The 14309-nt window shown below is 55.6% G+C and overlaps 2 protein-coding genes across 9 annotated transcripts; one reads left to right on the top strand and one right to left on the bottom strand.

The window, feature by feature from the left end:
- Window positions 1-5575, top strand: MRTO4 (MRT4 homolog, ribosome maturation factor). Of its 4 annotated transcripts, XM_029230023.1 has the most exons (8): window positions 1-232; window positions 2125-2183; window positions 3080-3183; window positions 3937-4018; window positions 4294-4361; window positions 4599-4750; window positions 5127-5203; window positions 5310-5575. In XM_029230023.1, the coding sequence occupies exons 1-8, from the start codon at window positions 205-207 to the stop codon at window positions 5457-5459; spliced, it is 720 nt and encodes a 239-aa protein (XP_029085856.1). In that variant the 5' UTR covers window positions 1-204; the 3' UTR covers window positions 5460-5575. The 4 variants fall into 4 exon arrangements, 2 of the variants coding, with proteins under 2 accessions (XP_029085856.1, XP_029085855.1); XR_003794556.1 differs by having other exon boundaries at window positions 4599-5203; window positions 5310-5494; XR_003794557.1 differs by having other exon boundaries at window positions 175-232; window positions 3058-3183; window positions 4599-5203; window positions 5310-5494.
- A 982-nt stretch (window positions 5576-6557) lies between these two features.
- LOC114899368 (aflatoxin B1 aldehyde reductase member 3-like) lies at window positions 6558-14159 on the bottom strand. 5 transcript variants are annotated; one of them, XM_029230025.1, is made up of 7 exons: window positions 13936-14159; window positions 10837-11024; window positions 10556-10660; window positions 9784-9872; window positions 9450-9540; window positions 9090-9276; window positions 6558-6752 (listed from the first exon to the last, which is right to left on the bottom strand). In XM_029230025.1, exons 2-7 carry the CDS (start codon window positions 10933-10935, stop codon window positions 6679-6681), a joined length of 645 nt encoding a protein of 214 aa, XP_029085858.1. In that variant the 5' UTR covers window positions 10936-11024; window positions 13936-14159; the 3' UTR covers window positions 6558-6678. The 5 variants fall into 5 exon arrangements, 4 of the variants coding, with proteins under 4 accessions (XP_029085858.1, XP_029085860.1, XP_029085861.1 ...); XM_029230027.1 differs by having other exon boundaries at window positions 9090-9213; XM_029230028.1 differs by having other exon boundaries at window positions 6700-6752; window positions 9090-9182.
- Window positions 14160-14309: the final 150 nt, after the last annotated feature.

Here is a 14309-nt window from a genome sequence, read left to right as displayed (position 1 = left end):
TCTGGGATCCCCCGCCCGCGCAGGAAGTCGCTCTGGAGACTCGAGGGAGAGCGCAGGCGGCGGCGGGGCAGGGAGAGGCGGGCCTCAGCGCAGATTGGGTCAGGCACGCGCAAGGGCAGCCCCCCGAGGGCTGTCCCAGAGGTCCCAGCGCCGCCGAGGTCCTAATAGGCAGCACCGTCTTCCGCCGCACGTGGCTGCAGCGAGATGCCCAAATCCAAGCGCGACAAGAAAGGTGGGCAAAGGGGGTCTTGGGACCCGGTGAGGAACTCGCGGGCTGGCTGTCACCTGCGGTAGGGGCTTCCCGGGGGAAGCACGGGGGTGGGGGCTGGAGCCGGGTCTGGTCAGGGAGCGGAGACTGCTTTGCCAGGCCTCCAGAGTTTGTCCAAGGCCGGCTGGTCGGGGAACAGCCTCTGAACACCCAGGCCGCACCCGATCTCGCCTTGGCCCACCTTTTCCTACCTCAGCCCATCTGTCTTAGCTCTCCGCGCTCCCCCCACCTTGCGGCCTTCCCCTCAACCCAGGTTTATCCCGAAGTATGTACTTGAAGTTGCTTCTGTCTGGCATGCTTGTGCCCCGGTCTTTGTATGGCTGGCTCTTTCTCAGTTGGCAGTTCGTAGGATATCTCCTAAGAGAGTATTCCTGACTGCCTCTACTATGGTGAGTCTCTCTCACTCCGGCTCTCTAGCACATTCACTCAACAAATTATAGAGAGGGACCTGGCACTCTCTAGGCGTCGAAGGATACAGCAGTTACAACAAGGAAGGCCTAGAGCCCTCATCAAGCTTAATATTTTAGTTATGGGAAGTATATCCTCCCAAGGTACCGAAAGTCGAATCAGTAAATTCAGATAGTGGTAAGTTTCGTGGAGTAAGAGAGAAAGAGAAGTTGATGTTCTTTTGTGCAGTGTGGCCAGAGAAGGTCTCTGTTGAGATGACAAATGAGCAGGAACTTGAAGAAAGTAAATAAGCAACCCATGGAGTTACCTGGAAGGGTGGTGGTCCCAGGAGAGGGAACACGAAGGGCAAAGGCCCTGAAGCGGGAGCATGTTTGACATGTTCTGGGGCAAGAGGCCATCGTGGCCAGGGCAGAGTGAGCAAAAAGGAGGGAGAGGGAATTGGGCAGAGTGTGCGGGGCTTGAAAGACCTTTGCAAGGAACTGGCTTTCACACGCAGGTGAAACGGGAGGAGAGAGCTCGAGCAGAGGAATGATGGGGTTCAGCTTTACTTTTAAAAAGATCACCTTAACTGCTTTGTTGAGAATAGACAGGGAAGGTGGGGGCAGTGTGCAGGGGTGGAAGCAGCGAGACTAGCAGTAATCCAAGAGAGCATGGTGCTGGCTAGGTCCACAGTTGTAGCAGTGGAAGTGTTGGAAAATGGACAACTGTGTTTTGTTTGCCCTCCTATGCTGCACTCGCCCCTGAATGGCGTGATTACCTTTCTAGATGTGTGCTTCGTGAAGAGGGACCGACTGAGTGCCAGGCAGGATGAATAAGAAGCGGCCTCCTCCCAGGACCCAGGGCTTTGCATTTGATGCTCTGTTAAGCGTTTGTGGAATGATTGGGTTCTGTGGAGGGAGCCCTGGTCAGATCTGACAAATGTCAAACCCTTCTGGTTAAGGGGCAGATTGGGCCCCAGCTGTTGTTGGAGAAGAGGTGCTTGTCCTTCCCCAAAGACGCGTTGCTGCATCCACGGGTCCAAACTGCAAGACAGGGTGTAGCAGGGGAGATACAGTCCCCAGCCCAGAGCAGCCACAGACGGTCTCTGTGTACCACAGCAGCACAGGGACGCGCCTCAGCCAGCAGCTAGCTCAGCCACTGGCAGGGCCCCCAGAGCCTCCACACCTCAGTAGGGAGTTTTCGCTTCACCTCAGGGGAGCTAAGGAATACCTAGTTTGTCTGAGTAACAGGAAAGATGGGAAGGGACCTTCAGGCTTGGGAACAGTAGCGAGCGGGCACTCTGGGGACCCTGGGAGTAGCCTTGCATGCCAGAAGTGGTGTCCGCAAAAGCCTTGCTACCTTTTCTCAGATTGGCTTGGTCCAGCTGGGCTACCAAAGGGGGGAAGAAAGAGTCTCCGGGACATCCAGATTTGCCTCTCATCATCTCTCCCTTTTCTTCTTTGTATTAGTCTCCCTCACCAAAACCGCTAAGAAAGGCTTAGAACTGAAACAGAACTTGATAGAAGAGGTAAGAGCGTGTTCTTTTTATTTTTCCAGACCTTGTATTTGGTTTATAAACGTGGGTGTAGGGCTGTTTGTCAGGGAAACATACTGTTTGGGGGAAAAAAAAAAAAAAAAGGTGCTGATCCAGCCCTTTCTCCTCCAGCAGCAGCACCAATAAAAACTCCCATAGTGATGGTTTCCAGCTTGATTGAGCCCTTACTCTGCCCTGCACGGCGCTGTTTCACATGTGAAGCACCCCCGCGAGGTAGATGCGAGGGGAAGTTATCGCTGTTTTGCGGTCTGGTAACTGAAGCTTGCAGAGATTTGTTAGTCTGCCCGATGTAAAAAGAGCCAGGGAGTTACCAGGTGTGGGTAGACGCACCAAGCCACTGTCTGCACTGCATCAGGCTGCAGGCTGGGTGACAGGGGAGTTTCCTCCAGCACGAAGATGCCATTTTCCTTGAGACCACTTCATCGTGGCTGCCGCCAACAACGTGGGCGCCGCAGGGCTGATGAGCCGCCTTCCCTGATGACTAAATGACAAGACTTTACACGTTTCCATATAGCAGGAGACTTCCTAGTGTAGCTAGGTTTCTAGATCGTCAGCAATTACTGGCCAAAGAGAAGTGGTCAGTTGCAGCGGTGGCCACCGTAAGTCGGAAACCTGGGGAGACGGTGGGCTCTTGACCCGTGGCTCACCTTCCCCCGCACTTTGCCATCAGGCCTGCTTTGCGTCAGGGCAGCCCCTGTACTTAGTATCCTGGCTTCAGTAGCAGAGGCGAGGAGGAAACAACCAGGTTAGAGGCTCTAAACATCCTCAGTTGTAAGAGACCTGGAGCAGTCTCTTTCCCACCTGAGGCCAGAGTACTGCCCAACCCCTGCTGCCCCTTGGACTCCAGAGCCCCATGAATTGTCCTGCAGCTTCGGAAATGTGTGGACACATACAAGTACCTCTTCGTCTTCTCTGTGGCCAACATGAGGAACAGCAAACTGAAGGACGTCCGCAGTGCCTGGAAGCACAGCCGGTGAGCGGGCAGTGGGAGAAGGGCCTGAGTGCGGAGGGGCCAGGCTGCTTGCAAAGCACAGGGGCGGTTAGTGACCTCGGTCACAGGAGGCACCTTAATAAGGACAAAGTGCCACGCCCCCATCCCCACTGAAGGGCGCTTTTTTTTTTTTTTTTTTTTTTGCTGTACGCGGGCCTCTCACTGTTGTGGCCTCTCCCATTGCGGAGCACAGGCTCAGCGGCCATGGCTCACGGGCCCAGCCGCTCCACGGCATGTGGGATCTTCCCAGACCGGGGCATGAACCCGCGTCTCCTGCATCGGCAGGCGGACTCTCAACCACTGCGCCACCAGGGAAGCCCTGAAGGGTGCTTTTTAACTGTTAAAGTTTGTCTCGCCTTGTGGGGGTGGGGGGCGGGTTGAGCAGTGACCTCTCCAGGAGAAGGGGCTCCCTGAACCCTGGGGTCTGGTCCCTTAAGGAACATCCCACCCGTTCTGGTTCAGACCATTAAACAGGCCCCTTCCACATATCCAGACGCACTCACAGTGGGCTGAGACAGAATGTGAGTTTCAGGGTCTGTGCAGGAAAATGATGAGAGGGACCCTGGGCTGGCGACAAAGTGAGCAGGGCTGCGTGGAAGAGTGGAGTCTCTGGCCACACCTTCTGCTACAAAACAGCCTGGGCCTTGGCTCGGGCTCCGGGGACTGAAGCTGGTTTGCACTGAAGTGAGGGCAGGGCGGGGCGCTTCATTCACAGACCCCTCTTTTTCTCTGTAGGATGTTCTTTGGCAAAAACAAAGTGATGATGGTGGCCCTGGGTCGAAGCCCATCTGACGAGTACAAAGACAATCTGCACCGGGTGAGTCTCTGGCCCTCACAGGGAGGGGCCGAGGCCAGGCTGCCTTCTCCGCTGCTGTCACATGATGCGCCCTGCAGCCATCTGGCGGCCCGGGGTGGACTTAAAGCTCGGTTCTCCTTTAACCTCCAGACCCAGAGAGTAGTGCTGCCCCCCTCCAGCCGTGACCAAAAACGTCTCCACGTGTTGCCAGATGAGGGGGCGGGGCCGGCAAAATGGTCCCCAGTTGAGAACCGCTGCTCTAATGTGACCGACCCCACCCCACTTTGGTTCTGTAGGTCAGCGAGAAGTTGAGGGGTGAAGTTGGTCTCCTTTTCACCAATCGCACTAAGGAGGAAGTGAACGAGTAAGTGCCCTGGAGGAGCGGTGGGAAGGGAAAGGTTGGCGAGGTCTCCGGGGAGGGAATAGCCCAGGACTTTGTACAGTAGAGGCACCGAGTAAAACCTGGTTCCTGGTTCCTGGAATCCCGTTACGGAGTCTCTGTTCTCCCGGGCTCGGAGCTCCAGGCTGAGCCGAGGAGGAAGGGCGGTGAGACGAGGCCCAGGCAGAAACCTGCCCTCCTGCCACTTCTCTTTCCTCTCAGGTGGTTCACGAAATACACGGAGATGGACTACGCCCGAGCTGGGAACAAAGCCACTTTCACCGTGAGCCTGGACCCGGGGCCCCTGGAGCAGTTCCCGCACTCCATGGAGCCACAGCTGAGGCAGCTGGGCCTGCCCACGGCCCTCAAGAAAGGTACAGGGGCGTCCCCAGAGCTGAAAGGTCACAGCCGAGCGGCCGAGAGCACAGGTTTCCAAGCCAGACAACTCCCCCCTCACCCCCAATTTCTACCGGCCTCCATTTTCTCATGTGAAAACAGGACTAACAGCGCCCGCCTGACAGCTGGGGTGAATGTGGACAGTAAGTTACAGCTAGAATACAGCAGTTACAGGGCAAGGAAGGAAGGAGTCGTCACTGACCCCCAAAAACCCTCCTGGGCGGCTGAATGCTCACTGATGAACCCCTGCCCCGGTGCTGCTGGAAGCCTGGGGGCAGGGGGCCGGCCCGGTTCCTCTGGCCCTGCACAGGCCTCTGTGCCAGAGTAACTGCCTGGGGGCCCCCTTCTCTGTAGGTGTGGTGACCCTGCTGTCCGACTACGAGGTTTGCAAGGAGGGCGATGTGCTGACCCCGGAGCAGGCCCGTGTCCTGGTGAGTTCCCTCCGCCCCGGGCGTCTGCAGCTGCGGCGGGAGGGGCCGCAGACTCCTCTGACCCCACTCGCTCCTCCTGACCTTTGGGTCCCTTCGCCTCTTGCAGAAGCTTTTCAGGTACGAAATGGCCGAATTCAAGGTGACCATCAAGTACGTGTGGGACGCGGAGTCCGGAAGGTTCCAGCAGATGGGAGATGACTTGCCAGAGAGCGCGCCCGAGTCGGAAGTAGAATCAGAGGAAGACGACGACAGCTGACATGCACTTGGGACGGGACCTCCGGGCCTGCTCCAGTCTTGTCTGGACTGGACGGCGTGAGACTGCCGCAGCCCTCTCGGGGGAGCAGCCGTGTATTTTGCTGTGGATGCACACAAGGGAGGGTGACAGGGACAGGCTATCCTATAAATAATGAAACTTTGTCAGCAGGGTGTCTCCTCCAAAAGGGACTTTTCTAGGAAAAAACCCTTGAGTTTGGGCTTTGGTTTGGACCCCCAGGATTCTTAGTTCACCTCAAGCCAGTTTCCAGCACTGGCTCCTGTGTGACCACTGGCCGGGCGGCCCTGGGAGCACAAGAGGAACCGCCTTCTCCTTTCCTCTGGCCCTCGGCGCCCCTGGCTTGAAACTGGGATTTGTTTGAGGAAAATAGGCACCCTGCCTGCCGCCCTCCTATCCCTACTCTCTATTCTCTTTCCCACCCACAACCCCCAAAACCAGGGCTGAGAAACTTGTGGATGACCAGGAGACAGGAGGTGTTGGCTAAAGCAAACATAAAGCCACTGCCGAAACTGAATGAATGTAAAAAACATTCCACTGCATCCTGGGAGGTTTTAGTCTTCTGGGTGGTGGCTCCAGGTGGTAGGTTTTTGCCCAGATTGTTCTGTTTATAAGTATTGAATGAGGTAATTCTGAACAGGAGAAAATCTACCTCAGGGTGTGTGGCCCTCTTTTTTTCTGTCGCGTGTAGAAGCATGAGGGCCACCTGCAGCCCCGATGTCGAGAGGTCACACTGGGTTCAGGGCAGGAGGCTGGGAGACCCTCCCACCGCCTCTGCCCTTTGAAGACTAATCCCTACTCCTGCCCCCTTCTCACCAAGCCTGTGGGAGGACGAGAAACAGCCTGCAGGCTGCAGAGGCAACAGATTCACTGTGGGCCTGGGCTCCAGCCAGGTTAGTGCCTCTACTCAGACAGGAAACGCCTGAGGCCCTGGGCTTTTTACATGATGAAGGCAACTGGGAGTATTAACAAGAACATAGGAGACAGTTTGTGAACTGGGACTGTGAGGAAAGAACTAGCTACATAAAGCGGCTTGAAGTCAGAACTGACTGGTTGAGAGAATAAAAGAGGTGATAGATGGAGTGTGTCCTCTGCCACCCCAAGTCAGGACTAGGCCTGGTGGAGGTAGTTCGGACATACATGGGCAGACAGGTGCCAGGCCTGATCAAAGGCCTGCATGACGGCCGGCTCCAGGGGCTCTCCCTCAGCGGCCACCAAGTTCTGTTCTAGCTGCTCCAAGCTGGACATGCCCAGGATGACTGCGTCCCCCTGAACGCCCTGCAAGGGGAGACAGCCAGACGTCAACACGCTAGCGCGCCACAGTGACTCCAGTCACACACGCCCCCTCCCACCCTGCCCCTGCCAAGACCTGCAATCTAAAGTCTATACCCTATATTATTCCGCACAGAACTTACATTGCCTTCGAACAGCTCTACAGCCTTGCTTCCCTAGACGCACGCAGGCAGACCCGAGTTCCCCTCTGCTGCTCGGCAGCTGGGAGGGCTTGGGTTAGTCATGTGACCTCCCTAAGCTTCAGGCTTCCTTTACTTTGCAGGGTGGTTGTGGGAGGATTTTTTTTTTGGCCGTGCCTTGCAGCATGCTGGATCTTGGTTCCCTAACCAGGGACTGAATCCATGCCCCCTGCAGTGGAAACGCAGAGTCCTAACCACTGGACCACCAGGGAATTCCCTAAAATTTCATAAAGTTTGCTTCAGGCCTAGCACTTAACAGGGGCTCAAGAAAGAGGCACCGTTAGTATGTGATGCCCAAGTTGGAAGAAGTTGGGAAAGCGGGATGGCAGGGAGAGGGCAGCCCTGCCAGGGACACAGAGTTGGCCTCTGCAGAGCAGGCAGCCAGAGACAGATAAATGCTAATGCTGAAAAAAATGTAGGTTTCAGCATCACACATAGCTTCTGCCCTATCTCATGTACCCACAGTTAGGTGAAGTGGCCTCTGAGCCAGTTTACTCATACATAAAGTTGGGATAATTACACTTACTAGGGCCAGTACTGTTTGTAATGTGACACTTAATAAACTCTAAGAACAGGAATACCACCCAAAAGACCTGGGCCATGGAGACATTTCAGAAAAGGTAAAGGAGTAATCCAGAAATCATGAAATAATCACACAGCCCTCTCTTTCACTTCCTGCTTCCTACCTGGAGCTGGGAGTGGTGGTACCTCCACCGGAGGACGGCCGGGGTCATGCTGGGGGCACTGGGGCCATATGTGGCCTGCAGGCCTTCCCCACCAAGGCAACAGCCTCAAAGTAGTGCTTCCAGAAGCTGGGTGAGTGGAGAGGGTGGCACAGGTCAGGACGCTGGGATTCCTGCAGGTCACTGGTCCCTGAGGCACTGAGGGACCAACATCTCAAATGGAGGTTTTGTTTCCCTGAGCAGCAGAATGCATGTGGATTTCTGGGCCCCTCACCGGGGTGATTTCAACCCAGTGGTAGGAGCAGCGGGGATGCAGTGGGCAAGGATCCTTGCATTGAACATGTTCACCGGATGCGAACAATACAACTCCCCAAATCGGGAACCAGGAGTGTCCACAGCATCACACCTTTGTGCCCCGGGTCACAGGACAAGTCCTGGCTCCAGTCCCAGCTCTGGCCTTGGCTCAGTCACCTGCCTTCACTTACCTGCTCAGTGAGGAAACACCCTGAGCCAGCCCCACGTGGTGAGTGCAAAATGTAAAGGAGGTAATGGACCTGCAGTGCTCTGTCAACTAAGTAGAGCAGAGAAGGTGAAAACTATCAACCAAGATCCTCCAGGGGTGAGGCCTAAGCGCTGGTGGTGTGACGAGCTCCTTGAGAGACACTGCTTAGGGCGATGGCTCCTAAACCTGGCCAGGCAATCAGAAACCCTGGCAGGGGACTTCCCTGGTGGCGCAGTGGTTAAGAATCTGCCTGCCAATGTAGGGGACACGGGTTCGATCCCTGGTCCAGGAAGATCCCTCATGCTGCGGAGCAACTAAGCCCGTGTGCCACAACTACTGAGCCTGCGCTCTAGAGCCTATGAGCCACAACTACTGAGCCCACGTGCCACAACTACTGAGCCCGTGAGCCACAACTACTGAGCCTGTGCACCTAGAGCCAGTGCTCTGCAACAAGAGAAGCCACCGCAATGATAAGCCTGTGCACCGCAACAAAGAGTAGCCCCCACTCGCTGCAACTAGAGAAAGCCCACGTGCAGCAACGAAGACCCACCGCAGTCAAAAATAAATTAACTAATTAATTTTAAAAAGTCCTGGGCCATTTCAACAAAACTAGCATTGGAGACTCAGCTTCTATAAATCTTGAAAGGTTAGGAACTTTCCAGCAGTCCACAGATAATGTCTAAATTTGATAAATTAAGGAATAGCAGGAAAGTGTGTGCATCAGAGATCTCACAGTAAATACCAGAGGGAAGGAAAACTGTAGGAGTTAAAGAGCATCACCTTGGAGCAGTGCGACTTGAAGGGCTTGCTTCTAGCTGTGGCCATGTATTACTTTGATAACTTTTTCAAACTTGCAAAAATGAAAAAAAGGAAGGGAAGAAGGCTAGTCCCAACAGATGTTCAACTATAACTTTAGACATTGATGACAGTGTTATTGCCAAGAGTTTACAAAACTTACTCAGTTGCCCCAGGTGACAGGCCAGCATCAAGCCCCAGGAATCCCAAGTTCCAATCCAAGGTTTCTTCTCCGGCTGTGGGCAGGGAGTAGGCTCTTCCCAGGGAAAAGACATAGCCTCACAGACCTGGTGGAAGGTCCAGAGCTCTACGCGTTCCCAATCCAGGCCCCCAATCACTCCCCAGAGACACTGGTGAAATTTTAGGGGTAAATTTCTCAGTAAAGCTGGTAGGGATCCAGGGGCAAAGGTCTGAACACAGGGGGAGGTCCTGGCCACCAAGAAAGCAGCCCCAGGGACTCCCCATTGCAGACTAAGGGGACCCATGCCACCTCCCACCCTGACGCAGCCCATGCCCAGCTCACCGATTCCTGTAGATCTCTGCCCAATTGAAACGGCCCACAGGTTGTTACCCATCCTTGTCCCCATCCTTGTACTTGCCGGTCAGCAGGCCCCCTGCAGGAAGGCTGTAATCAGATCCCCTGGCACTGCTCCCAGAGGCTGCTCTGGACTGGAAGTGGGGGTGATGGTGGGGGACCCAGGAGGGATGGAGGACCCAGCCCAGCCTCCTGTCAAACCCCTCCCTGCTTCCCAGGTCTGGGACCAGGCATCTCCAGGGTCAGGAACAGGCAGAAACACGGCCAGGAAGACCCTTCCACCCGGGGTGAGCCCGTCCCCACAGCAGCCCACGCCCCATACCAGCCAAAGGGTTTTAGGCGTAGAACCTCAGTCCTGAGGCAGGGGAAGAGCTCTGTCTCCACTTGCTGGGTGGTGGCGTTGTACATGCCCTGCAGGCAGAAGGGCCAGCTGGAGAGGGTGCACGGGACCCCAAATTTTCCCGTGGAGAACCTCAGTTCAGACCTTAACAATCAGGCAGATACTTAATGGTGCTGGTGGAGAGGGCTCACGCCCAAGGAAAATTCATCCCTTCAGCCAACATTTCTGAGCACCACCTATGGCCTGGATACTGGATTTCCATCCACAAGCCAAAGGACAAAGCTGCTGTGCTCAGAGATTTAATAGTGAGGTAGAGTGTTAACAAACATATTCAACAAAAGAGACGATTGTAATACACTAGTAAGTTCTGTGACCAGTGCCTGGCAGCAAGTAGGTGCACAAACATTTGCTGAATGAATGAGGAGGAGAAAAGGAGGACCTGAGATCTCAGGCTCCTCTGGGCTGTCAGGAAAGGCTTCCAGAGGAAGAGGCATCTAAGTGAGACCTGGGCACTCCTTCCAGGGACAGCAGGGAGGAGTGTTCCAGGCTGACTGCAGAGCGAGAAGCAGGCAGGAAGGGGAGCCAGAACCGGAGAGAGCAGGCGCCTGTTTGCCAGGCTGAGGGTACCTGGGAGCCATCATCCTGTAGAGCAGGGGAATGGCTGGTATGGAGAGGGCACAGGGAGGGGGGAGCCACGAGGACCCGGGATCAGCAGGCACCCAGGAGACAGAGGCCTCTGCAGCCCTGGCCTCACCTGGTACACGGTGGGCAGGATCCAGTTGTTGCTCTTGCACAGGGTACAGATCTCGGCCACTTCCCAGGCGGCATAGTTGGAGAGGCCAAGCTCCACAGACTTGCCCTGCGGGGGAGAGGCCAAGGTCAGAACCCACTGCAGCCCGGAACACCATGAAGGAGAGACTGGCTGGGGACCCTGGGAGTGGGGTCTGTCCCCAGCTCTGCTCTGGGACAGCCCTGGAGCCTCCACTCTCCTGGGCAACGACAGGCCAAGCAGAGGAGCTGGGGGGCCGCCCTCACCTCCTGGTGCAGCTGGTGGCAGGCACGCAGTGTCTCTTCCATGGGGGTGCCGTGGTCCGGCAGGTACAGGTAAAAGAGGTCCACTCGGGGGCACTGCATCCACTTCAGTGACGTCTCCAGCTGGGACCAGAGGCTGTCAGGCTTCAGGGACTTTTCACCCACTGGATTGGCCTTGGTGGTGATTTTCACTTTGGGAGGAGAGAAATGGAAGTCCAAGTCAGTTTACCAAACGCTGGAGAGAATCTAGTGTAATGGTTAAGAGACAGACCTGGGTTCACACCCCAGCTCTGCCAATTCGAGCTCTGTGACCCTAACCAAGTTATTTAAACTCTCTGAGCCTCAATCCCCTCAGCTGTAAATTGAGAGTGATATCTTGTCGGGAGGCCCCAAGGATTGATCAGAACTTTGATAGATTTGCTCATTATGAGCTGCTAATGTTATTACGATGACTATTTACCAGACAACTGGGTGTGCCACACCTGGCGCTAAGGGCTGGATGAGGAAGGCCAGCAGTGGATCCCTGCCATCAAGGACGCACAGTCTAAGGGGCCACTACAGAGTAAGTGAGGCCGGGATAAGCACAAGGTGGGAGAGGAGCCCTGGGAGTTCAGGGAAGGCTTTCTTAGAATCTGAATCTCCAGGGCCAGTCAGAGGCCGCCCAGAGGCAAGAACGTGGCGTGTGAGGAGCCATGCCTGCGACCCCATGGATCTAGAACACCAGGTCCACGGGGCACACAAAGCAAGAGAAGGGGCCACAGACCAGATGGATACAAAGGGCCCTGAGTGCACCCCTTAGAATCTGACTTCAGGGGTCCAAAGGGAGACTCTGAACGCTTTTCAGCCAGCGAGCTAAGTTGTCAGCTTTGCAGTTTTGAAAGATGACTCTGAATGAAGCACACACAAAAACCTCAGGGACAGGTCTGGAAACAGGGCAAATGGCGAGGCTGCGGCAGGAATTCAGGAAAGAGAGCAAGAGGCTTCAACTGGGGCCCCAGGGAAGGAAAGGCAAGATATTTCCATCAGAGAAATAACCCATTGAGAAAAGGCTGGTGTTGTGCCGCCTGTGTGAGTCAGGAGTGAGTTAATCAAATACTTTTCTCCCCTCGCCCATTAAGAATCCCAGGTGGGGGCTTCCCTGGTGGCGCAGTGGTTAAGAAGCCACCTGCCAATGCAGGGGACACGGGTTCAAGCCCTGGTCTGGGAAGATCCCACATGCTGTGGAGCAACTAAGCCCGTGTGCCACAACTACTGAGCCTGTGCTCTAGAGCCCGTGAGCCACAGCTGCTGAGCCCACGTGCCACAACTACTGAAGCCTGCGCACCTAGAGCCCGAGCTCTGCAACAAGAGAAGCCACTGCAATGAGACGCCCGCGCACCGCGACGAAGAGTAGCCCCCGCTCGCCGCAACTAAAGAAAGCCCGGGGCTTCCCTGGTGGCGCAGTGGTTGAGAATCCACCTGCCGATGCAGGGGACACGGGTTCGTGCCCCGGTCTGGGAAGATCCCACATGCCGCGGAGCGGCTGGGCCCGTGAGCCATGGCCGCTGAGCCTGCGTGTCCGGAGCCTGTGCTCCGCAACAGAAGAGGCCACAACAGTGAGAGGCCCGCGTACCGCAAACAACAACAACAACAACAACAAAAAAACAAACAGAAATAGACTCACAGACCGAAAACAAACTTATGGTTACCAAAGGGGTAAGGGGTTGGGATAAATTAGGAGTTTCATATTAACATATACACACTAATATATATAAAATAGATAACCAGCAAGGACCTACTGTATAGCACAGGGAACTATACTCAATATCTTGTAATAGCCTATAATGGAAAGGAATCTGAAAAAGAATATGTATATACATATTTAGTTATACATATATATGTATAACTAAATCACTTTGCTGTACACCTGAAACTAACACAACATTGTAAATCAACTAGACTTCAATAAAAATTTAAATTAAAAAAAAAAAAGAAGACTAGAGTTGTCACAGAGAGGCAGTCAGGTGATCTAGATAGCATATGAGATGCATGCATATTCTTGTTTTGTTTCAGATCTGTGCTGTGAATCATTTCACTCTGAGGACCTCAAAGTAAAAGATGGTACATGGTGCTAATGACACTACTACTACTACTAACAGTAACAGCTAACATTGCTGAGCCCTCACTATGTCCCTGTGAGGCACGTTATAAACATTTCAGATGGCACCAGACTGATGACAGATGTCCCCCTACCCCCATACACAAACCCTCCACTTAGCTAGGTCTGCCTGTTCCAAAACCCTCAGCACTGCCAAATCTCATTGCCTTTGCACACTCACTGCCCACCCGCGCAGCCGGGAATGCCCCTTCTCCTCTTACTCCCCCTGGAAAACTAGCAGTTCTTCAAGGTCTGACGTTCCGTTTTCCTAGTGTTCTTCAGTGTCCCCTCCCATCTCTAGACTCTGAGTTCCCTGGAGTGGGTTAGTGTCAATTTCCCTTCTATGGCCTTGGACGGAGGCTGGCACAGAGAGGGCAGTTAGACACCATACTACCCCCACTCTCCCATCACAGCTACTGCCTATAGCTCCTGCGGTTCCCAGGCGCGGCCACCCTGGTGAAGCGGGAGGCACTGCCAACTGAACGGCGCACCCCGAGCTCCACGGAGCAGTCTACAGCCCAGAGCAACGAGGAAGCAGATCCCCGCCGGTTCCGAAGCCTGATCTGGGACTATGCCAGGAAGTGCCAGGGCCATAAGGGCAGGATTCCTGCAGATCAGGACCGCACCCGGCACCTGCGGGGAAGGGGAAGGAGGCAGGGGCTGCACAGCGCCAGACTCCGTTTTCAGTCCCCCCGAGAGGGGCTAGCCAAGTCGTTCCAGGCTAGACCAGGGTTGGGACGTTGCTGAGGGGAGGGAAAAGGAGAGGAAAAGAGTCAAGACAAAGCACTGTCCGGCTGTCCGGGGCTAGATGTGCACGGGGCCTGAGGAGCGGGGTGTTCACAGTGCTGCGGGGTGGCCAGTGGATGTCGGCGCCCCGGCAGGAGGGCGAAGCTGTCGGTCCTGACCTCGGCCGGTGCATGGCTCGGGGGAGGTAAGGGGGACGGAGTCTGGGTGCCAGGAATTACCTCTGCAGTCGCCACCGCCCAGCCGGAGCCCCAGGCCGCCCAGGATGCTCTCGGACGTACGCTAGGGCCGTGTCTATATCGGTGTGGCCGCGCTCCCGGAAGAGGGGCACGGCCGCCCCATCTCCATGGCGCCCAGCACGGTGCCTGGGCGGCCCGGGGGGCCAGAGGCTGCCTGCGGGGGCGACAGCAGCCGGGACACTGCGGCGGCGGGGGGCCTGCGCCAGCCCGCTGGAGCGCAGCCGAGCGTAGCCCTAGCCGCCGCGCGGGGTGGGCCACCGCTTTAAGGAGGGGGTCCGGTCCCGCCCACCGGCGTTGGGGGCGGAGCGCGCGGAGGGGCGGGGCAAAGGAAGTACGGGGAAAGGCTGCGCGGCGCC

Source organism: Monodon monoceros, unplaced genomic scaffold (genome assembly GCF_005190385.1).
Source record: "Monodon monoceros isolate NGI ecotype Baffin Bay Population unplaced genomic scaffold, NGI_Narwhal_1 Super_Scaffold_18, whole genome shotgun sequence".
Lineage (NCBI taxonomy): Eukaryota > Metazoa > Chordata > Mammalia > Artiodactyla > Monodontidae > Monodon > Monodon monoceros.
Note: the sequence above shows the minus strand (reverse complement) of the source record. Positions and strands in the feature narration are given on the sequence as shown.